The sequence below is a fragment of the Thamnophis elegans genome, chromosome 1, assembly GCF_009769535.1.
Source record: "Thamnophis elegans isolate rThaEle1 chromosome 1, rThaEle1.pri, whole genome shotgun sequence".
Classification (NCBI taxonomy): domain Eukaryota; kingdom Metazoa; phylum Chordata; class Lepidosauria; order Squamata; family Colubridae; genus Thamnophis; species Thamnophis elegans.
The window spans coordinates 27,697,710-27,723,628 of NC_045541.1; the positions used below are offsets into that span (position 1 = coordinate 27,697,710).

At 38.2% G+C, this 25,919-nt stretch overlaps 1 protein-coding gene across 3 annotated transcripts in view; it reads right to left on the reverse strand.

Moving 5' to 3' along the window:
* Positions 1 to 25,919, reverse strand: part of CERS6 (ceramide synthase 6) — a 96,506-nt gene that overhangs the window by 20,849 nt on the left and 49,738 nt on the right. For all 3 annotated transcript variants that reach the window (XM_032231522.1, XM_032231537.1, XM_032231529.1), the window contains exons 4-6: positions 21,981 to 22,038; positions 6,523 to 6,573; positions 5,399 to 5,491 (exon numbers count right to left, since the gene is read on the reverse strand). In XM_032231522.1, the coding sequence (XP_032087413.1) occupies positions 5,399 to 5,491; positions 6,523 to 6,573; positions 21,981 to 22,038 (202 nt within the window). The remainder of the gene's footprint in view (positions 1 to 5,398; positions 5,492 to 6,522; positions 6,574 to 21,980; positions 22,039 to 25,919) is intronic.

Consider the following 25,919-nt stretch of genomic DNA (forward strand, 5'->3'; position numbering starts at 1 on the left):
TATATATATATATATGTGTGTGTGTGTGTGTGTGTGTGTGTGTGTGTGTGTGTGTGTGTGTGTGTGTGTTTTTTTTGTTGTGATAAATAAATAAAGGGAGACTAGCTGGCTGCCCCCACTCTCTCTCAGAAAAAAAATACTGTGGGGGTAAGACACCCGTAACACCCCTTGGGGTATGTGTTCTGTTAAGATATAGCCTGTTATGCCTTAAAATGGCTTCTACTGTACTGCTGAAAAATGGTTTCTACTGTACAACGCAGTGGAGTTGCCATGGTAATGGTTTGACAATACTCCACAAGGGGGATCTCTCTGGTAAAGGGAAAATCCACATTAGAAATTACGTTTGGTCCAGATATTTTCCCCCTATAAATAAATACCCAGGCAATGCCAGCTTATCAGCTAATATTCTTTAAAGTTGAAGGGTAGGTACCAAATATTCATCTGTTGTACAAAGTGAAGTCAGGGCGAATAGCAAAAAGTCAGAAGTCAGGAAAACCATTTGTCAAACTGAAAAATCAGTACGCCCAGTTAGATGGAAGCAATTTCGCTGCTAGCCTAACTTGGAGAACTAAAGCAGGGTCAGACCTGCTTAATGCAGTAAGATAGGTTCCCCTATTACTTCTATTCTGATTCACTGTGGAACGGTGGTGCTCTGGTTTTATGTAGACACTATCATGGTAAGTAATGCATGATCTGGTTGATTGCTCTTCTGTATGGTATACGATGGCAGGAAAACAAAAGTATCTGCCAGTCATGCTGCAGTAGGAAGGAAGGAAGTCTGTCTGCAGAACTCGGTTAACCACCTTTAGGTACTTTTCTGTTCCCCTCCATTTACTCACAATACTTTCATCAACAAAGCTGAATATTTAAAAAAACGAACAGATTGGAGTTGTGAAAACCCTGAGTCATAAGCATGATTTTTATTTAAGATTTATCTCTCCTCTTTTGCTTTTTTTTAGCCTTCCAGATTCCTTCACGCTCTGTATGGGGATACTGGTATGGACCTGATCCTACCGTTTCAGAATTATATTACATGATAACACCACTGCAGTTTTGATGTTCTGCTCTTTCCCCTTCCCACTCATATTGTTTCAAACTTTGCACAGAATTGGGAGTGCAGAATTAATGTGAATTACTGTGGTCATAGGACAAGCTGAGTAGTTTACACTATTGTGCGATTTTGACAATGCAATAGAATGATAGTAACCAAGGCTGATTAGGAATGTGAAGGAAGGGGATCTTCCTGAATCAGTCTGAATTGACCAATATCCACTGCTCAGATCCTGAACCCCAGTGGCCACCTTATTTTGCCTATGACTTAAATAGGTGGTGAAACATGATTAAGTTTATACTCCTTCTAGATACTGCTGGATACTATTGGCTTAAGTGCTGAGGAGTAAGATAGATGAGAATGATTTAAGTCTGTCTTCCCATGGGTTAGAGCAGTGGTAGTCAACCTTTTTCTACTTACCGCCCACTAATGGATCTTTCTTGATGGAAAAATTTCCTTATCGCCCACTAGTTTTTGCGCAAGTGCGGAACATGAGCATATTTCTTTTTTTCAGATATGGGTTCTAAATTTGTTTCACAATTTAACAACTACTTTTACTCTTATGTTTTGATCTGCGCTCCACACAGTGCTTTTTTCCCTCCTCTTTTCCCTTTTATTACAAACACCAAAAACAATGCTGTATTAGGTGCCAATTTTTATTAAGTGTCACCATCAAAACAAAATTCCTTTTCCTGCCTTCTTCTTCTTTACCTTTCTTATAGTATTTCACTATATCAAGGATCTCTTTCTCCCTTTTTTATTTTCTCCTTCTTCTTTTACTTATTTCTTTCTTTTATTTTATAAGATAACAAAACTTAATTTATGAGCCAGACTAAACACTGCTTACTCTCCTCCTTTATTTTATCCCCTTTTTTCTATTTTTCTTCCCTTTTTTGTTATTTTTTTATCTTTTCCTTTTTATCTCCTTTTTTTACCTTACTTAGGGTAATGTACAAAAGTAAGGCTAAGCTAGTTAGTCCACTTATTATTATTAGCTAACAACAATTCTCCCCTGCCTATAACTTTTCTTTCTCCTATTTTGCAACTGCTCTGCTCCGCTTTATTTTATAAGATAACAAAACTTATCTACCTGTCCCTGCTATCAGTTTCCACTCCTCCCCTTCCTCTTCCCACGTGTTTGCTTGTTTGTGTGCACGCGCATGTTGGTTTATTGATGTGTGCGCTCGCGCTTGCCCACTCACTCAAAAGGAGGTTTTAACCTCCGAAGTCCCTACTGCCCACTTGGAATCACAAAACGCCCACTAGTGGACGGTAAGGACCAGGTTGACAACCCATGGGTTAGAGCAAGGGTGAACAACTAGGGCTCCTTTGCAACCTGTGGGCTTCAACTGCCAGAATTCCTGGCCCACAATATATTGGTCAATTCAGAATTCTGTGAGTTGAAGTCCACAGGTCGTAAAGGGGCCCTAGTTGCCCATCCCTGGGCTATAGTAAACAACAATCCAAGGATGAAGTATTTAAACAAACACACACACACACACACACACACACACACAGAGTGGGTTTTACATAATTTTATTTCCAGTTTGCCACGTACCAAAACTGTGAGTGAGTGCATGCGTGCAGCCTTCCAAGCATGCACTTTGCTCACATGTGTGGCTTGCACACATGCGCACAGCTTAAAAAACATGGCTAAATTGGATGGCATAGCGCCGGGGCAGGTGGGTGGACCCACCCCTATCCACAAGTCTCCACTACCGGTTTGCTCGAATCAGTCTGATCCGGCTATGACCCACACCCAAAAACTTGGTGCCAACCAGTTCTAATATGAGTGTAATCTTCTCTTGGGGGAAAAACCAAGTTTTAAAGCCTTATGGAAGGCTAAAAGGAAGGCCTGCCAAAAGTCAGGGGACCAGGTGTTCCACAGAGCAGGGTCTGCCATGGAAAACAATCACTTAGTTGAGTTGGTCGGCTACAGAAATGGAATGAATAAAGAAATAAATAAAACGCACTCTTCCTACCTTCCCATCACATGATAATATTTAGAAGAAGGGAACCAGAGCGTGTCCACCCTATTTGACCCAGTAGGATAGGTAGATGTCCCCAGGGACATCTGGCCCTATAGAGCTTTAAAGGATGATGACCAGCAGCTCGTACTGCACCCAAAGTATGTCCATTATAGTGCAATTTCTAACTGTTTCAAAATCATAAATTATTCCATGAAATAATTGGAAAAATCTGTGACACCCCCCCCCCAAAAAAAAAAGGCTGTGACAGGCTTGAGAAGGCTTTGCAGCAACATCCAGCTCTGCAGCATATCTTTCCTTTCCAATGCTAGTCTTGGGAATTGCTGTGAGCTCTGAAGAAGACAACACTAGGCAGCTGAAAGTGAATACCCATTTTTATTCCCACTGGGATCATTTTAAATTCTGCTTCCGAGACCAGACATGCTGGGACATGTGTAAGATTCCCCCCTTCCCCTAGGTACAGTTGTGCTTTCTGATAAAAAGCAACAGTAATAACAAAAACATTACTAGGCTACCAATTATATAAGGATGGTTTTTTTTGTGCCATGGAAATGAAAGCCACCCAGAATAGCCCCAAGGCGAGCTGGGCAGCAAATGAATTTAACAAAACAAATACGGTAAATCCAACTGCTAAGCAACCAATATGTTTTCATGCAACCTTCTTCAACCTGGTGTCCAAAAGTCAACTATGAAGATTTCTACCACCATGTTGAAGTTCAATATTGGAAGAATATCATATCGAGTTATGCTACTATAAGTTATTTCTCAGTACATCTCCATCATTAGGTGTCCTCTAGATCAGGGGTCCCTGTTGTGACTCAGCAGTTCTGCTGAGAGGTTTTTCGGGATACAAAATTCAGTGTTGTGACTCAGCAGTTCTGCTGAGAGTTTTTTTGGGATACAAAATTCAGTATGCAGCTGGGGCTTGTGGGAGGAAGTTTGGGAGATAAAAGGAAGGATGCTGCCACACCCAGTTGCTGGAGTCAATGTAGTTCCTTCGTGTCTGGTACAATATTGCTTGCTTATTACTCGTGATTATGGCTGTTACACTTGGATAAGTGCTTTGGTGTTTTCATGTAAACCTGATCCGTGGAGACGGTGGAAGAAGGGCAGCGTTTGTAAGAGCTTTTGTTTTGAATTCTTATCAGAGATTTATGTTTATGTTATTTCTGGGCTCGAAGCCAGTTTGAACTGAAAACTGATAAAGAAAAGTCCTTTTAAGTTTGCCTGCCTGCGTTTGTTAACGAGCCATCAAGGTGGGGGTGGTCAGAACAGGTCCCCAACCCCCAGGCCACAGCCTACTACCGGGCCGTGGCCTATTTGCCAGCAGGCTGCATGAGCTGCAGGCCAGCACACATGGGCAGCTCAACTCACGCAAATGGCAGGCTGGCACATGCCCGTGCAACTCAACTTGCAATCAAGCTGCATGTGTGTGCATGCCAGCCTGTCACTGGTGCGAGTCAAACTGCACACGTGTGCACGCCAGCCTGCCACTCGCACATCCTGGTTTCCCTCTGCCCCCCCAACCGTGCCACCAAGGCACAAAGGCTGGGGACCACTGCTCTAGATGAGTTAATTTCAATTCCCAAAATTCTCAGCAACGGTTGTGTGGACGATGGAATTCTGGGTGCTGAAATCTGTACATTTGAATATTTAATGATACATAACTTATAACTATTTCCTAGAATACTTTAATAGAATCTGAATAAAATGGTCAGTATTGTACTAATGGACCAGTGATCAATATTGCTATCAGTTCCCCAAAGATATTAAAACTACCTTAGCCTAGTCCAATAATGCTAGCACATTATGCAATCTGACTGTATATTGTTTTCTGAAAATATAATAACCATTAACGGTTGCAGTCTTAACACCAAATGTATATTGCCCTGGACAATTAGAATTAAGATGCTGCTAATAGGGCAGTGCAAAGCATTCATAAAAGTGCTTTGGAAAGCATATTGGCACAGATGAATTACATATTTTTCTATGTATATGCAGACAATGTTTTTACTGGGATTATCCACAAAATAAAGCAACTATGCATATGCAGAGAGGTTGAGAGAGTTGGGAAACAACATTTAACTTAGTTATATTTCTGCCTTTATATCACTGTTTATGTTTTTATTGTAAATCACCCACTTAGGTGAGATGGGCTGTGTAGAAATGTGATGAATAATAATAAAAAAAGATGCATAAGTCTTGCAAAAGACATGGCTGGATTACTGCTTCAAATGGCGATACTGTACTTAGTGGTTGAAATGCTTTGCAGTCCCATTTCAATGCATATGTGTCAGTCAAAATGATATTACACAACTCTAGCAAACAGCATTGTTCTTACAAAAATGATTGTTCTTACCTTTCTTTTGATGTCAATGAACTGAGAAAACATTACGGACCAATAGAATGCCAGTTCAAGTATATAGTAGTAATGAATCTCAGGCATCAATGGCTGGAGAATAAAAATAAATAAATTAATAAATAAGGTGTTAAAACCTCCACCAAGGTAAATTCAGTAACTTGTGGGAGGGGGAATCTTTATTAAAAATAGATTTCTGCATAACAATTTTGGAGATTTGGTGGATTAAAACAATATTTTGAACAAGGATGTCATTCAGTTTTAAAACTTGTTAAACTTTTAAACGGTTTGATGGGATCCAATTTAACATCGTAGGCGAAGGCGATTCAGAATCACTACTTTATTGGAGCTGCAGCATGGGGGGGAAAGTCCCTGGCATTCTTTTGCAAATTCAGCTTTGATTCAAAATAAGTAGAAGTAGAAGACATTTAGATAAATAGAAGACACTCTCATTGTGATAAACCTTCATTAATATCCCATAGGTTTTCCCTCCACTGAAAATATTGGTCAGTTCATCAAGGTCACTTTATTATTTTTTTTCTTTTTACTATCAAGTGAGACCAAGCTGTAAATCTGGTCGAGGTCAGTTATGATTTTACACTAAGATATTTTTTTCATCACCACTGCATAACAGTCATATTGAGGTTCAGATCTGGTATTTTTTAAAGAAGGTTGGAAGAGTCCTTGACCACCTTCCCCCTCCCCAGCCACCCCCAAGGGGTTGAGGGATTTGTAGCTTCCCCTTCTGCTTTGTCAACTCCAAAGCTTCCTCCTTAAAATAATATCTGACCTTGCCAAATAACTATTGCGAAACAGGAGATGACAACAGTGAGTGGTCAAATAAAAAAGACCCTCCCCCAAGCCCCAGCTCTTCCTCCCTTCCAATATCCAGAGTCCAAACCAGTGTTTTTCAAACTTAGCAACTTTTAAGATGTGTGGGATTCTGGGAGCTGAAGTCCACACATTTTAAAGTTGTCAGGTTCAAAAAACACTGATCTAGACTGAATGAACGAAGTGAAAGATTGTATTTAAAGATGGCAGCTACAGCCATTTGAAAGGATGCCTGTACGTTTTCAACATTTTACATTCATGCTATGCAGCACAGATTTTTGTTGTTGTTTTACCTGATATGGGTAGCCAATCCAGCACTGCTTTGTGTTCCACAGCCAAGAACTCTTAAACAAAAAAGTAAATAAATAAATAAGACAGAGAAAAAGAGGAGAAAAAAAACAAAAGATTAAAATGCTTCTAGAGCAATGCAACCAAAAGTCTTTTGGATATTTGAAACACATTCATTTGCCTTCCAGAAGGAATGAAGCTGGGTGACTTTTGGGGAAATCACTTTCTCTGAGCCCAACTGGTATGTTCTTCACCTTGAGTTATAAACAAACAAACAAACAAACAAACAAACAAACAAACAAATGTGTGATACAAACAAACAACGAAACATTTGTCTTAACACGTCATATGAACTTAACCATTATGATTTGTAAATTAAAGTTTGTGGCTTAAGGTTTTATAGGATTCTAGCCAACTATGGTTTATTCAGCAAGCCATGGTTATTTGAAACATGACTTTGCACAATTAAATAATTCAGTATTACTAATACCATACCTCAAAGACTAATTATTTTCACTTTCAATGTTTTGCTTATGTCTCTGAGGTACTTACTTCATACTCTAGATCTCATTATAAACTAAATTCTGCTATGTTCAATGATTTCAATGATTTCAATGAGTTCCATTAGTCCATAATTTTCTTTCCTAAAGGCCTCAAAAATAAAAAGTGGCAGTAATGGTTGATCCTTGATTTTTGTCCAAATGATTGAACTTAATTAAGCAGCCAGGCTATGGATCCATTTAAAAAATGAAACTAATAGCTATTGGCAGTCCTAAAACATGTATATATTATTTCGTATTAGAAGACATTCATATTCTGCATTTCTTATGAACCTTGTATCAACTACACAAGTGGGAGACATAAAATTAATAATCAAACTACAACCTAGCAATATGTAATACTAGTAATATTTACTAATGATATGCAGCTCAATTTTTTGTTACATTGTATGCACACTATACCTACCTACATTTACAATGAGAGAAAGATAAATGTATTTTTCTTAAGCTATAAATGATCCATTATGAAAAAAGTTGAAACCTGAAATTTGAAGTAAACGTGAACGTTTTATTGACTAAATTATCTTAATTTTTAGGATTGTGAAGTACAAAGTATTCAGTTTAGTAAAGGGCTAATTATTGATCTGGGCTGCAGATATGATTATCAGGCAACAAATAAGCAAGCATACAATGCAATGAATAAAAAAGGGAAAGCTAAAGTAATATGTATTTTTAGTTCTTTTTAACAGGGCGCTCAAAATTGAAATGTGTCCCAACAAATAGCTATTTTGAAGCTTGCCATTATTTTCTTGGTGATTCCAGATTTTCAAATCTGAACGAGAAGAAAAATCCTCAAAAATTGTAACATAATGTTCTCACTGGCTCAACAATCAACCTCAAAGTACTTTTGCCTAGTTAAAACCTTGCAATCTGTCCAGTGGTAGGTTCTGGATCCCGCTGCAACTGGTACACATGCATTGTACCTTCCAGCGCGCATGCATTGTACCTTCCAGTGACGCCTCCGCAAGCCTCCGTGATGCTCCAGCTACTTGGAGGAGCATCACGCAGGCGCTGTATGCACCATGCATATGCATGGAAGCGCTGAAGGCTTTAAAGGACAGGTAAGAAGTTTGGGCAGGCGGGTGAGCTCTCCGGAGCACCGTACCGGAAAGGTACCTGGTGCTCCAGGTAGGCTCCGGTACACCCTTACCGGGGCATGCCGCCTGCAACCCACCATTGAATCAGTCACCAAAAGAAACTGGTATAAAACTAACTGATAATTCTACTTTCATATAGGTCCTGGTCCAGTTTCCAAACATCATCACTTCACATTTCTGGCAACAGCAATCTGTCTTTTCCTCTAACTTGAAATAAAGAGGATAACATAAACATAAAGAAGAGGGAACAAAAATAATGGGCACCACCACCAACCACTAGTGCAATAATACTATTTCCATTTATTCATTATAGAAATGAAATGGTGCCAGCAGTGATATTTGCAGAAAAGAAACAATTTATGATAATTACTAATCCTTCAGTAAATAACAACAAAAACTATTGGGCTAGTAGATAATAAGGAATTTTGTTAAGATGGTTAAGTTCTGATTCATCAGTATGTAGAAAGAAATGCTGAGTTTTCAATTCACCACTTGTTCTTCCTCTGTAATTTTTTTTGTTGGTTTCTTCTATAAATCTATTTATGCATTTACCTTAACCAAAATATGTTTTAGAAAATCGTCCCTGATACTTAAAAGTTCTAAATAAATATTTTTTAAACTACTCAAGGCCCAGGCAAATGGCCAGGCTGAAGACCTATCCATCACCAAAGAAGTATAGATAGTCCTCAACTTATAACCATTCAAAATTACAAGGGTGCTGTTGTACTTCTGCAGTGGCCACATGATCACGTGATGAAAATTTGGGCACTTAGCAATCCTGCCCTTACAACTGACTACAGATAGGCTGCAACTGCCCCACGTGCCCATCTCACCCTTCCATTCTTCCCGGCTGGGTCCCAGAGGATTAATGCCACCTCAGAACCTCAGCATGCCTTGTTCCACTTACCTTTTCCAAATATTGACTTTCTGAAACAGTTCCCAACCAAAGTGACATGCAGCCTTCTTGCAGAGGCCACTTTGCACCATTCTGAACGTGGCTGCAATTCTTACAATCTCTCAGAAAGGCATGGTTTTTCCAAAATGTGAGATTTGGGGGAAATTTTCTGAAGGATTAAGGGAATGGTGCCCACTTCCAGAACGATGGGAAGCAGCCTTTGTAGGAAGGTCACAGGTCATATCAGCTGGACACTCTTTTGGAAAGGGGAGCTTCAGAAACTCTCTGGTAGATGTTATTCATATCTGACAGCAACAAACTCCAGAGTTTAATTACAGGTTCCGTGAAGAAGTATTTATTTATAGGTCCTAGAATCTCGCTGCATTTAATATTATTGGACAATCCTAATATTGTTAAGAGAAGAAGAAAAATGCCCATTAACATTTCTCATATTATAGTATGCACAATTATGTATAAGTTTATCATGTTTCCACCTACTCTACCTAAACCATACTTATCATCCTTCTGCTTTAAACTTGCCTCCCAGGGGAGATGCTCTAGCCCTCTAATTTCCATCTTCTTACTACTGTACCTCATCAGAAGAAGAATCCAGCAGGCCCTGGCAGTTTGTGCCTTCTATGGGAATTTTTTAATTAATGAGTTGGGTATATTAATGGATTGGATGTATTAACCCCCAGGGTATTGTCTCTTTTTGCTTTTATTGTGTTGCATAGTATTGTACACCACCCAGAGTCATTATAAGTAGGCCAGCCTATAAATAAGTATGGGTAGTCTTCAACTTACAACTGTAATTGAGCCCGGAATTAGTCATAAATCATTGTTAGCTCTGTACATCACAGGCATCATGTGATCAGATGCAAAATTATGACCATTTTTTAAATCATAGTTAAGCTGCAGTTATTGAACAAATCCATTTTTCCTAATGGGCCTTTTTTTTTTACTAGAAACCAAAACTAAATGTGAGAAATTGGCAAAAAAAATTTTTGGCAAGTTGCAGACACATAACCGCAGGATGTTGCAAACAACTGTAATTGTGAGCAAGTTGCTTAGTGGCCAAAATATGATCACATGACCATATCGTGTATGTGTATAGTTGTAACTCTAATGTCGTTAAGCAACTGTTCGTAAGTTGAGGATAATCGTACTATGAACTATGATAATCGTACAGAGGGACAGTTGCTCAGTAATCACCTTCTGCTGTGGATTATCGTCTTTTGTATTCCACCAACATCTGGATTTCTATTCTCATTTACAGTAGGCTAAATTTCCAGTATTCAGAATAAGAAATAAAATAAAACGTTGGCTTTCTAGTTCTATCTTCCTCAAAATGAGAATACCAGGAAAAATATATAAATATATGCATATGCTAAGCCTTGCATTTGCCAATGTGATTCAATCACTGATCTGCAGGACAAAAAGGTGATTTACATACAACAGTATTTAAGATATAATTGACTCATTCTGCTTGATCTTTATTATTTTTAACAATAGCAGAACCAATGATTTTTTTCCCCCTTCTTTCTTGACTTTTCCTGCTTAAGATATATAATATTAAGCCTAAGTGTTGCTAATTCTTCTCTCTTCTTCCACATGTTTATAATCCTCAAAAAGATTATTCACATTCTAGGCTTTTAGTGTTAAAATGTCTGTAGTTCATAATCATGGAATAATTTGTATCAAGCTGGTATATTACTGAAGGTCCAGGTTCTATCTTTTTTTCTTTTTCTTGGCCATTACCCTTAAATGAACAAAGAACTGACAATTCGTCAAAAAGCATCAGTTTAAAATAAAAGTGATAAAAGAGAAATCTACAGACCATCTCTAAAGCGATTTAGCATTCAGATAGATTTAGTGCTGACTCCAATGCTTTTCACTTATAGAAAAAAAGAATTTTGTTTTCTGAAAAGCCCATTTTGAAGCTGTGTATTTTGAGGGAAAGTTTAGGAACATTCTCAGAGGAAGGAGAATCGGGATGTAAACAATTAATAGGCTTATTTGAAAGCAAATAAATGTGTAGAGACAAGCATCTTTGTTCTAAATCCCATATGAAAGCGTTTCCCTAGGTACAGTATATTTAGAAGGCCAATAAAGAATGTATGCTGCAGAATCATATCTTGTTTCTATTTGAAAATTACACACACGGCTCATCATTTCAGAAGTTCTCTAGAAAGTGTAATGAGGAGGTGAACCTCAGGATGGAGGTGTTACATTCCAGAGGAATAAGAGGCAACTCGATCCAGACGTTATGTGTGAGGGTAAAAGTGTGGAAATCACCTCTCCCTAACAGTTCACAGCTCCCTAACATGTGAATAGTGGAGTTTTCAGTCTGAAACAAAAATTGTCTAGAGATGTAAAACGATAAGAACTGCCATGTGTCATTCTGGGTTTTGGGCCTAACAGAAAGATCCTCTTGAATGAAGTTCAATATGTGAAGGCAACAAAAGGATAATAATTCCTCTGTTTCCTGTTTACCAAGAATCACAACAACCTTAGAAGAAAGCAGGAGACCTATCAGCTTTATTCTAATATATGTCTTAAGAACCAGTCATGGCTCTCTTGTAGAAAATGCTCCAGAATACTTTTGCAGCATAGAATTCAGACCACCCAAACTCCAACAACAAGCTTTGGAATTGATTGAAAATATTAAAATGATAGATAGCTTCTGTCTTTTAGGATCAATAATCAACAGTAAAGGAATAAGTAGTCAAGATATATACCACAGAGTAGTGGTGGTACACCAGTGAAGGCTTTGGAAGAGATATTCAGAGGCTGTGATATGTCGATACTTAGCAAAGATCAAAATAGTGCAAGCCATGGTATTTCCTGTGATACTCTAAGGAACCAAAAAATGGACTTGGAAGAAGAAAGATAGGAAAAATATTGACACAATGTCTCCAGAGTAGGGTAATTTGAGCTGCTTCACTTGTGCCTTGAATGAGAATTGAGGCTGATTTGTTCAATGTTCCATTTGTTTATTTTCTTGGCTGTCCACATATTCTCGGGAGCCTGCTCTAAAACACCAAAGTTTAAAATTGTCGACTATTGGGAGTGGGACTAGGAGCAGCCCTATGATGATGAAGATCATTACTTGTCCAAGAACTAGCACCACAATAGCAAACATATAGCATCATCAAAAAAGAGGCTATGATGGGCTGTTGAAGAATTTATATCTATTTATGGAGGGAGAGAGTGTTTCAAGTAATCATCACGCATCAGCACTCACATGGATCGATTAAACAAAGGATAGCACCTCAAAGGTTACTAAATGGTACCGATTATTACAACCATATAGGCTTACCATTCAGCATCAAGCTGGAAAACAGTACATCCAGCAGACTAAATGTCTATGGAGATTCTCAGTCATCCAGGTCAAGGTTGTCCCAAGGGTGTTTTTTCAAGAGGCAGCTGGATTTTCTTGTTTTTCTTTGAAGATATTTCACTTCTCATCCAAGAAAAGCTGAAGAAGCTTCTTGGATGAGAAGTGAAACGTCTTAAAAAAAACCACCACAAGAAGGTCCATTTGCCTCTTGAAAAAGGACCTTTGGGACACCCAGCCGACTACTTATCATACTGTGGAATGAGCATAGTACTTCAAGCCATATGTTAAACAGCTAATGTAGACAAGGAACTGAATGGGACTATGACCCTCATTAAAAAGGGAGAAGGAATGTGGAGTGAAAACCTGGCAGTGACTAGCATAAGCATTTCCTTCCCCTTTGTTTTCTCCCCTGGGGACTTTATAGCAGCCTGAAGGACAATACACCACACATGGTCTCAATTATAAGGGCAAAATGTTGAAAGTTGCAGGATGTGAGTGTGTAGGTACATTTGGAAAATGATTTGAGTTGGGTAGAAGAACCAAAAGGAGATATTTGAGCAGTTACCAGCTCAACAAGGATAAAGGAGGAGCAGCCAAACCAGTGACGGAGAAGCTGAAGGGAGAAGCAAAGCCTAACAGCTTCACCACTCCAGCAGGAAAGCTGAGGAGCTACACTCAACCAGTCACTGGTGAAGCATCTTTCTTCTTTCATTTAGCACAGAATGAGAAACTGCACATCGGCAGTTTGGAAATGCAGCTGGCAGAAGCCGACCTGCAGGTGGCTGGAGACTTTGGTTCAAGTTCAAGCAACAGATAGCGTGGGAATAAAACAGAGGCATAGATGGATATTAGTACAGATATGGTATAAGCCTACTAATAAGTACATTTGTAACATTTTTGTAATAAAATCTGAGAAGATTTTTAAAAAGTCTGTCTATATGGTGTTGGCCACTCACGGGAAGCTATTCAAATGGAGGCCCCATAGTAGACAAAGCTGGGGGTGGGGGGGTAAAAAAAATCTGTGAAACAGCAGAACCTTAAGAGTCTTCATTGGAAGGTTCTTCAAAATCAAACATAGGAACTCATGCAAAATGATGTGTCAAACCAGGCAGCAATTTAGAAGTCAGCCACCATTTCAACTGAATAACTTCTATCCTCTCTCAAAGGGACAGCAGAGAAAAACTTGAAATATATTTTAAGAAGGGATGACATGAAATATTTAAAAATAAAACATCCAAATTTACTTCTCCCTCAGTAGATTTTGGTTAAAAAAGCACCAAATAATTGACCTGTATGAACTACTGCCATTATCTATGGCAGTGATGCCTAACCTTTTTATGGTTGGGTGCCAAAAATGCAAAGCTGCGTGCACAGTAGCCCATGCGCGTTGTGGCACTCATAATCCAAAGAGCACCCCCACAAAGGAACTTCTGGTTGGTCCGTTGGGCCTGTTTTTCACCCTCCCAGGCTCCGGAGGCTTTCGAAGGGCAAAAATGACTTCCCCCAGCCCTCCGGAAGGCCAAAAATCAACTGGCCGGAGCATTTATGCCCGCTGGAGCTGACTGTTTGCATGTCAGCAGATATGGCTCCATGTGCCACCTGTGGCACACCTGCCATAGGTTCGTCATCACGGATCTATGGAAAAGGAAAGAGAACCAGGCCAAAAATAGTTTTCAGCAAGAGTGTTCAGTTCAATAAAACACCACACCACTTGGATCCACACATATACTATTACAACATCCGTGGTTCTTGGGAAGAACTCAGTGTGTGTATGCAGGCCAACACCAGCTAAAGAAGCTGGCATCTGTGACTTCTGAACATTGTACTGAACAGATAATAATATTTGGGCATTTTACAGTGAGATAATATTGACCATGGACAAATTTAAATTTTGATTAGTAAAGAACACTTCCAAAGGGTGAGAAAAGTGCTAATCACAAAATTAAATGGTGAAAACACCATTAAAAACACCAATACCTGGGCCACACCTGTGATAATATATACTGTTGGAATTATTAAATGAACATAAGGTGAACTGGAGAGTTTGTACCAGAATCAAGTATAGTCATTATTCCCCATGCATTAAATCTCCGTAGTGATATTAATAGATTAAAAACAGAGGCAGAGATTAACTTCAAGTCAAACAAACTGTTGAATAAGAAAAACTGGCATTTTCTGATTATGTAAAAGACAACCAAGAACAAGCATTGATGCAAGTTAAAAACTGGATCTTATTGAATGTACACGAACAAAATATGAATATCAGAATAAAATAATAAAAATAGGAATAAAATGTTGGAAAGGAAAAGCATTACACAATCAGTTTCTGCAAAAGATATAGGGAAAGTGGATAAAGATAAAACCTGGCAATTGGTGATAACTGGAAAGAAACTGAAGTCTTGGTTTTAGCTGCACATGAGGGGCACATGACATGGACTTTGTAATTTGTTAGTTAACATAGTTCCTTTGTATTTTAATTTGATTTATTTTCCATGTTCAGGCTTATTACAGACTAGAATGTAAAAAAAAAGCTTTTCTCCTCTGGTTGTATGGATTAACTAGGTAGCTTTTAACATTCCTAAACTGAAAAGATAATTTACAGAACCATGTCTGGAGACTATTTCCAGATAAGAAAAGCAAGGAAGGGTTACTTTTATCTTGTCCAATCAACTTTCCTCTTTCATTTGTCTTTGTTGTGTTAACTATAAAAAAGGAATGTAAAATGGTTCTTGAGGCCTTTTCATAGAGACCCTCGGGCCAGGCTATCAACAAGAGCAAGTTATTTGAACTAATTCAATCAAGTCCACAGTTAAGGAAATCTTCAAATGATCAAAATAGATTATGCAGGGACGCTGAGAGATAGTAGATTATGCACTTGAAAGATTACATACAGTGATGATAAAGAATGACATAAAACAATTACCAAAATGATATAAAATTATGTTCCAATAATGAAGAATGTGTAACATTGTGGGATTATCAAAAACAAACTAATGAAGTCTTGGCTAATAAAACACCAGATTTAACTGTGGCTGAAAAGAAAGGGTGGATAATTGATGTGACAATACCAGGGGATAGTAGAATAAAAGAAAAAGAATTGGAAGAGATCCCAAAGTATCAAGATGTGTGTGGGGGGGGGGGGGAGAACTGGAGAAAATCACAAAATACAAAGATCTGAAAATAGAATGACTATGGCAAAAGAACCAAAATAATACCAATAGTAATAAGATGTTTTGGGTGCAATTCTAAAACATCTGGAGGACTACTTGAGTATCATCAGCAATGATAAAATCACCATTAACCAAACATTGCAAAAGGCAAGTTTATTTGGAATCACTTACATCTTGCAACACCACCTGTAATATTATTAAACACATCTGCCACTTCAAGATCTTTGAGAAGGGCTCAATAGGTGGAACAAAATGCCAAATCCTATCTAAACATCCGGCTGATTGTGTGATCAACCATAATGATAAGTCTGTTTTTAAACTGTTATTATAATTTCTTTTTAAAGGGTTTATCCTTGAGAAATGTACTGGGGCCACTAAGAAATATTTGGAGCCACAGTTTTGCTTCTTTTTGCTCGTTTTTAGCCTCCTATTTCCCAAACACAATGCCCATTTCCTCTGAAATTTATCTGTGTCTTTTGGAAACTTCTAAACTTTCTTCATGAGAAAAGAGACTGCAGCTACTGAGGAGTCTACAAAAACCACTAATTCCATATTACTCTTATATTTTTGCTGCTAATCCATTTTTATCAGCATGTCCAATTCTTTCTAAATCCTTTAGTTTAGGGGTGGATGGTTATTTGGTATTGAGAGCAAATTTAATATGATTTGGGAGAAGAAGAGCCAGGTTGGGGGGGAGGTGTTGTTCCAAGAACGATACAAGTAAGTAAGCAGATAAAACCAAGATTGTTTGCTTTTCATTCAATACTTGCTTTTGGGGACAAGGAAAGGAAGACTCTTGCTTAAGGTTATGGGACACATTCTTGACTTCCAGGGAGAAATGGGAATCTTATGACCTTGGTGGAAGGAAGATCTGACAAGTAGACTGGCTCTTTATAATTCCTCTCTAAAAAAGGAAAGATCTTGAGAGCTCACTCATTTTTTGTCTTCACTGTGAGTTGTATTGTGTTGGGTGTGTGTGTGTGCACTGAGAGAGCTCAACCAATCTCATTGTACATATGTTGTGCACTGACAAATAAATAATTGAATTCAACTCACAAGTTCTCCAGAGGAGATTGCAAGACAGTTTGGGAGACGAGGGAGAACTATCCTTGCTCCAAGCATGTTGGAAACCTTTCAGTAAAACACTGAGTTTGCATATCTCCTTTTCCAATCCCTTTTGGAAATTGCTTGTTAACTCTTTTTCAGCTACAAGGAATCTTTGGATTAACAGGTTTTATAGCACTGGGTGAGTTTCATTCAACCCTTAGCAAAAAAAGCTTTAAATACAAGTTTAAAGAGTTTTTCCCCCTTTTTCAAAAAAAAACCTGTAAAAGTGTCCTTAAAGCTTTGATTTGAGAAGTTACAAATGGACTAGGGTCCAGATGAATTTGAAATAAAATGGTGGCATTAATTGTAAGGATCCTTCCCATGGGAAAATTCTTTTGTTTTGAATTCTCTTTAAAAACATGACAGGATGAGACTTTGAAGGTTGGGTACTAGAGATTAAGCAGAAGTAATTAAAGATTACAATGAAAAGAAAAGAACAATTACATTTGATTTACTAGTACAGAATTGAACAAAATATTTTAACATACAGAGAGAAGTTAATTTAATTTAAGAGTGTTGTCTCTATAGATAGACTGTATTTAAATGATGTTATGGAAGAGGAACAAGTTTTATCTGCCATGATTGAGACTGATTTGAAAGTGGATCTAAGAATCATATGCTACAAGCATGATATGAGGAAAAATGATACACTGGACATAGAAAGTAGAGACACTGTTCTAATGGTTAGAGTATCAGCTTAGAAACCCTCTAAGGTATGAAAACCAGCAGGATGACTTTGTGCCAGTCCCTCTCAGCTCAAAGTACTCATGGGATTTTTGTGGGGAAAAACAGAAATAGGAAGGAATATTAGGTATGTTCACCATCCTGAGTTATTTATAAAAATTTAAATTTGGGATTATTATTTTTTAAATAGAAACCATCTATCTTAAAAATTAAAAGAAGTATACAAACAACAAACCAAGAGAGTGGCATGGATAACTTTCTTATATTAAATTTACAAAAGAGACGTTAAAGGTGATGTACTTTTTTTCATCTTACTGTGCCAACTGAGAGCCTCTGAAACTTTATAATGGAAGAAGGACAATATTGTTGTATGGGATGACAGAGAATGAATAGCCAGTAATTCAGATCAACAAATAAATAGCCAGAAAAATAGAGGTAACAAACCCTCCTTTTTAAAGGAGTATGTATGTAGCTGGCAAGTGGCAAAAGCAAAATGAAGGGCAGCAACGAGAGGCAGTAACAGCAGGCATAGCAAGAAGAAAATTGTGGTAGCAGAAAAAGCAAGGTGGAGAAGTTGGAGCCGGATGATAGAGCAATGGGAGAGTCACAGGAGAGCAAATGGAAAAGATGGTGTGGGTAGATCGGTGTAGATGTATCTCTTTGAAGGAAAGATTTAAGCCTATATTTTTCTAGGGAAGCTCTGCGAGGGAGTCCGTTTGAATGCACGTACTCTCTTTTGCTCTAAACGCGTGTGCCTCTCAAAAGCTTAATCCGCCACCTCGAGCACCTAAGGACTAAGAATACCTGTTTAAATTAAGATGACCTATTAAGATGAAAGACGAAGCTTTCAATCAATCATCTAGGATTATATCTTCTTGTCAAGAATGTTTTTTTTCCTCGTGAGACCTTTAGAATATAATTTTTTTATTCTTCAGTCCAGTCAGGCACGACCCTCCGCATCCGCAATTCCATGGACCACAATATGTCACCCCACCACCACCTTCTTCCACTATCTCAACCAACCAGTTCATCCAACCCATGATCATCATGTCAATGGCATTATCTAACCATTTCATCCTCTACTGTGCCCTTCTCCTTTTGCCTTCTATCTTCCCCAACATCAGGGCCTTTTCTAACAGGTCTTCTCTTCTTATTTGCTGAACAAAATATTTGAGTTTCAGTTTCAGTATCTGTCCTTCTGAAGAAGTCAGGGTTGATTTTCTTTAGGATTGACTGATTTGATCTCCTTGCAGTCCAAGGGACTCTCAAGAGTCTTCTCCAATACCACAGCTTGAAAACATCAATTCTTCAGTGCTAAGTCTTCTTTATGGTCCAAAATTTTTCTTCTACTTTAGTCTATGGAGATTCTCAGTCATCCAGGTCATGGTTGTCCCAAAGGTGCTTTTTCAGGAGGTAATTGGACTTTCTGGTCAAAGCTGAAGAAACTTCTTGGATGAGAAGCGAAACATCTTCAAAACAAAGAACAAGAAAGTCCAGTTGCCTCCTGAAAAAGCACCTTCCTTGTACTTTGTACTCTTAGAGTACAATTTGCTTCCTAAATTGACCCAGGCTAATAGTGTATACAGTTGCAGGCAAGAAATTCTCATGTTACTCTGAACAAATTGTTTCGTGGGTATTGATAATAATCGCTTTCTGACTACTTCTAAAAGAATGTAGAGGTTAGATGGCCTAGACATTGATATTTGAAGATAGATCTTTTTAATATTTATATTGTGTTTTACTAATCAATGGAAAATCCAGGCAAGATTTTACTAATCTTGGTAATCCGTGCATGAAATGCCATATGATGGATGAATGAATTAATGAGAAATTTAATCTTGGGAAAATATGAAAAAGATACTGTGAGTAGAGTTGGACCAAATAAGGCACAGTCTTGAGATAAAAGGAAGAAGGAACTCAAAATAATCTTGTGATTTTGTTTAATATGAGATAGAGAGAAACTGATAGGACTTCACAATTTGGTCATGCCCTACCAAAATAAAGTAATATTCCTGGAATCCTTGTTCCTCTGTTTCTTGATACGGCCAGCCTTGAAAGGTTGATATCAATCTTGAAAGCCTGTCCAAATATCTCTCTCTCTGATCTTCTAATAAACAAAAGCGGGGCAGGATTATTTCTTTCTCACCCTTCCTTCTATATCTGCACTATGCACTATTGTATTTGCACTAGATATACTACTATAATCTGCTCTGTATGTACTATCCATATACCATACAGTACCCTATGGATATGGATGATTTTGGACAATCACTTTGAATAAATTACTCAATTGCATGTTTTCAAGGAAGGTTTTCAAGTAGCCATATGCCATGGAAATATTTTTACAGTTTCCTCTTCCCCAAAAAACATAATGGTAAATGCAAAGACAGATTTCACTACAGATTTTCTGGAATGAAAAAAAGGTGTTCCATTCATTACTCAGAATATTTTGATATTTTTGAAAAGATTGGCCATTTAGGGCAGGGATTTTTTAAAAAAAGGAAGATGTGTAACAATTGACTGAATTTGGGCCTTATGACGACTGGCAGTTGGGAAAATATATAGGAGAAAAATCTTTCACTGTTCTGTATTCCCGCTCCCTTCACTGATCTTGGAGTACTGCCTGTCAGAAACAGATTCTACTACCCACTCAAACAGCTAGGAGAAGATGCCAAAGAAAAGTAGTCATGACATTGAATCTGCAATGTTCATAAGGAGATAATTCCTTCAGGTCAGATTATTTGCCCATAGAGTCCAGTATAGGAATAGTTTTCCAAAGTCTCAGATAAGGTTTTCAATCTGGAACCTTTTCCATGAACAGTACAAATTTTAGGGGGGGCTTCCATAGAAAGCAGTAATGTATTCTACGGACCTGTGGACAGGCTCCTTTACAAGCCCTCCCAGAGATTTTAAGGCATACATAGGTACAGACACATAAGAATATTCTCCACTTAAACTCTTGAAAGATGAAAACTACATTTTTCACAAACTGGTAATTTAGTGGCAAAACGAGCATAGCGCCAACATAATAAAATCATAACATTCCCAAGTTGTACATAATTCACTGTATAATTAACTAGAGTTCAGGTACTGAACTATCTTCAGGTACTTGGAAGCTTCCAGAAAAACAAATAATTACAAGTCAATTTACACCAGAGCCACTGCAATTAATCTTATTTGAAGGCTCCAGTTCTCACGCAATGATAAATTTAAAGTTACTGCAGAGATGAGATAGCCTTAGTAATAATGATGAACAGCTTCTATAGAATTTAAGCTTCTACTCCCAAGAGTGATTTTTTTTTCAGGAGGCAACTGGACTTTCTTGTTTCTTTTGAAGACATTTCGCTTCTCATCCAAGAAGCTTCTTCAGCTCTGACAAGATAGTGGGGAATGGAAGGATTATCTATCCTGTCAGAGCTGAAGAAGATTCTTGGATGAGAAGCGAAATGTCTTCAAAAAAAACAACAAGAAAGTCCAGTTGCCTCCTGACTGAGAATCTCTACAGACTTTTAGCTTCTACTATTTTTTAAATCTGTTTTCTAGCTTCTATTCTTTACAGAAAAAGAAGCAGGATTTCTTTCCTTTCCCACATCAGACTGTATGAGCCCATTTCTCAGACACGACTGTTGTAGGTACCTGCGCTGTTCTTACAAAACAGTCTTGTCTGCTCCGAGGTTCCTTGTTTCCCATCTTGCCTGCTTTAGTCTTCAGATTAAAGAATCATCTTTTCTATCTCATTGCAGCTGAGTAGAGACAATTACTGTCACACAATTAACTTGTGCTTTGCACTGTAACAAAGATGCATCAAGGAGTGTGCTGAAGCATTAAAGGGGACAATAATGTTGGATATCCTTATTCAGAAACTGGCAATCTCACTAGATTTTTCCCAAATTATATTTATATTTGCATTTTGTTAGAGGGATAGGTACCTGGATCTGCATGAGAATTGTGTGGTGGGATTGTTGATTCCTAATCTTGTTTTATTAGATATTGCATTGGTCTGATACAATAGAAACATAAAGAACCCAAAATGTTGTGCTACAGAAGTGTCCCATTTATAACTGTACAGGTGTCAGGAATGGGATAGTAATCTCAATTTCTCTCCTAGAAATATATAATAATTATATAAACATCTACTGAAAGATTCCAGAGAATCAGTTGTTGTAGCTCCCAGTCCCTTTCTAGTCAAAGACTAACTGTCATAGCAATTGAAATAGGCTCAATACCAAAATGAGGCCTGTGTTTGGTTTAAACAGATGTAAAAATTAAAATGTTTAGAACTTTAAAACTTCTAATCAGTTTATTGCTCATACTCCATAAATGTGTTCAGTGTCTTCCTTTTAATTGTTCTTCAATATGATGTCTGAATTAAAATGCATATTTGTGTTCTGGCAACAGGACTTAGTCAGAAAGCATCTGGAATAATGCAAATTGATACCTCTGACTGTATTCAGAGATGCAGCCCTATTGCCACTGAATTAATCGAAAAGCCCCCAAACATAAGTAAAAGTATAATCTTTTTTTTAAAATTTGAAAATACTTCTATATGAGGGTTAAGCTTTGCCTATGTGCAGCAGAAAATATTTAGCCCCAAAGAGAAAGCATCTTACCTTTTTTAAGATCCGGGATCCATAGGTGAATATGTAAAGATAAAATGTAAATCTCCACCTGCAAATAATATAAAATAGATAATCTTAACAACCTTGTGGTAAGAGAACTTGAGAGTTCAAGATACAGAACAATGTAGAAATGTCCACAATAGTGTATTCCAAAGTGCCCATGCGTTGTTTCGAACAACACACTGATTATTAGAAGCATGTATCAATAAACAAGAGAGATCAAATTTGTTTGGATACCAAATAAATGCAGAATGCAAGATTTCATTCGCCAATAAAGCACTGTTTAATAACCATTAAAATGCATTTAAATTAGGTCAACCTAAGTGTGTGTTTTCTGTTAATAAAGTGGCCTAAAACAGCCTATCCTAGGGCAGCAGCACAGTGTTTGTTAGAAGCCTTGGCCTTTAGCTTCCAGTTTTGATAAATCACCATGGTCAAAGGCCACAAAAATGGCAAAGGGAATATGCCCCAAAGCAAGTAACCAGGGGCAACACACCTCATATACTCATATGTATATCTCACTGGTTTTTGCATCTGTTTAGTTTATAAAACTATAAAGCTCTTCCAAAAAAGGGAGGGAGCAACCAATGATCCTCTGGGCAATGACGTTAACCACCTGGAGCTCTATCCTATCTGCCACTGTGCAATTTGCAAACCATACACAGGTGCAGTAAGTTAAAATACACTTTATGGTGCAGCTGTAGAAGGTCACCAGCAGCTTTTCATTCAGTTGTTGTTTCCTGAGAAGTCTCAAGTAGTATAATCTCTGCTGCTGGGCCCTTTTGAGCAGTACTGCAATGTGAGTGCCCAGGTCAGGTCCTCTTTTATGATAACACCCAGAAACTTAAAATTGACCACTTGCTCCTCTTGGTTGTTGTTCTCGAGGGGAATGGCGATTGAAAAACTAACATTTCCTCTAAGACAAAATAATTCCTGGAGTCAAGGTTCCATGTAAGCAAAGCAGTAGAGGGTAAGAGAAACCATAGACTGTTTCTTTTTTTCCATTCACAAACACATTCACAAGAACATCAACTGACCTAGTTTTAAGAGAAACCATGAGTCATCTTGGTGCTATCCACAAGAAGCTCCCTAGCTGATTTTGAAGCATTAATTCAGTGGGCCTGGGGAATAGGCCAATATTGACTAACTCTCTATAGCAGTGGTCCCCAACCCCCGGTCCGCGGACCGGTGCCGGGCCATGGAGTACCTGGCACCGGGCCGCGCAGCGGCCGGGGGCCATGATCGCTGCAGCGGCCGGGGGCCATGATCGCTGCAGCGGCCGGGGGACATGATCGCTGCAGCGGCCGGGGGACATGATCGCTGCAGCGCAAAGGCTCCTGGGCCATGCGCAAAAGCTCCTGGGCCGTGCGCAAAGGCTCCAGGGAAGAGAGCCCCGCGCTGGTACGCACGTGATATATAAACAATCAATGTGTCATCGCGAACAACGCCCCCCCACCCCTGCGTGCGCTCAGCGGGCCACGGTAAAATTATCAAAGGCTGACTGGTCCGCGGCGATAAAAAGGTTGGGGACCACTGCTCTATAGTACTTGGGGTAGAGGGGAAAAAGATCACTATGGGAAAACCTACTTCATATTAGACAAAAGGAGAAAGGGGGAATGTTAATCAGCTAGCATTTAGATGAACTGGAAGAAGCAAGAAATTTTATTTTGTCTAATTTAATACAAATAAAATCTGGGTTGCACCATACAATCTTGAGCACACTAATTCAACCTAATGATGTGTGTGTCATTATTACAATCACCTTACATTTTAGCTGTGACACCATCTTAGAGGCAAAAACAGAGAAATCTGCTTGGCATTCGAGGCATTGTTATTGTTTATATCACTGATGTTAAGACATTTGCTTCCAAATAATCTTTGCAACAGTAATAATCTTTTCAAATCAAGGCAGGCATAATATTAAAGCAATTAATTCATTCACTTCTATTTGGTGAATGCAAATCAAAAACTCTTTGTTCAATATCAGTTTTGAAGTCTAACGGTTTCAAAGTCCATCTTTGTCCTTTCTTTAGTTTTCATGAACAGATTTTTACGTATGTAATAAGAACTACATTCAAGAAAAAAGTATAATAAAGTAAATGGGAAAGGGAAAAAAAGAAAGAGAAAAGAGAAAGAAAGGGAAAAGAGAGATAGAAAAAAATGAAAACAACAGAACAGAAATGAAATGAAACAGAAAACATGAAAAAATTATGTAAGTGCTTTCCAATCTTTCTCTCAGCAGTTATATGTACAATTGTAATCAAACACCCAAAACATCTAAATACTGTGTCTAGTTCTAGAGACCTCACTTAAAAAAAGACATAAGTTTGAGCAAGTCTAGAGACTGGCAGCAAAAATGGCACAAGGTGTGAAGGTCAATGTTCCCTCTAATTTTTTTTCAGTATGTGCGGAAAAGTATAGTGTTTGAGCGGCACATTTTCATGCCTGAGCACTTGAATTTTTTTCACAGATGTCACCCAAGACAACAACGAAATCAGTGCCATTTGACACTCAAAGTTATGTTTATTCAAGGTACCCACTTAATTAAAAGTGTTATATAATGTCAGTAACACTTATAATACCGCAAGTCTGCAATATTAATATACTTGCATAGTGTTTACGGTAGTGTACACTGTTATTCACTGAAAGTCTGGAAACAGTACCAATTCCCAATCTAATGGCAGCAAATTCTACCATGTAAATATCCATTAAGTAAAGAAATCTCCCTATACAGGTAGTCCTCAATCTACGGCCATAATTAAGCCCAAAGTTTCTATTGCTAAGTGAGACATTTGTTAAGTGAGTTTTGCCCCATTTTACAATCTTTCTTGCTACAGTTTAGTTAAATCAGTAACCTGGTTGTTAAGTCAATCTGACTTTCCCACTGACTTTGCTTGGCAGAAGGTTGCAAAAGGTGACTACATGACCCCAGGACACTGCAACCATCATAAGTTGCCAAACATCCAAATTTTGATCATGTGGCCATGGGGATGCTGCAATAATCATAAGTGTGAAGAACAGCTGTAAGTCACTTTTTTCAGTGCTGATGTAACTTCAGTCATTAAGTGAACTGTTGTAACTTGAGGACTACTTGTATTCAAGTTCAATGGATGACTCTCTATGGAAAAGGATCAAAACTTCCCTCTATCCCCATTTTCCATACTATGAATTACTTTATATGCTTTATACTTCCCCCTTATTATCCAATAATCTGCAGTGATATTAGCAAGTTATGAATAAATTACCAATTGATGTAGATTAGCAGTTGGTATATAAAGAAACAAACCTATTATTTATTGAGTTGCATGTATACAACATTTATATATTGGCTGGCTGTATATTTACCCATGAACATGTATATATATCTATGAAGCCACTAGTGCTTTTGCTTCCAGTTCGCACCTATTCGGGAGAACCGGTTGGTAACTTTCTAAGTAGTTCAGAGAACCGATTGTTGGAAGAAATCTCCTTTTGTTTTTTTCCACTTTACAGGGTTAATCCTGTAAGGAAGGCAGGAAGGAAACATCCTGGTGTTGTTTCTAGCCTAATCTTTATTGCCCTGCTTACAGAAACTGCCTCTCCGGTTAATCCTTATTACATTGTAACAGTTAAGGTGAAACGCCCATCAATATGAGTGATGGTGAGTTGGCCACACCCACCCAGTCACATGACCACTGAGCCCCACCTACCCTGCTGGTCATTAGGGCAGAGAACCAGTTGTTAAATTATTTGAATCCCACCACTGATGTATGTATGTATGTATGTATGTATGTATGTATGTATTGTGTCACAACTCCTGGTATGCCCAAATATGGGAGGGAGCATACTGCTTCCCTTTTCTGTCTATTGGCTCACTCTGGGAGTCATCCAGGCAGAAAGCCATTTTTTATGTTGCTTCAGAACATCTGAACACTGAACTGTGAGATTTGG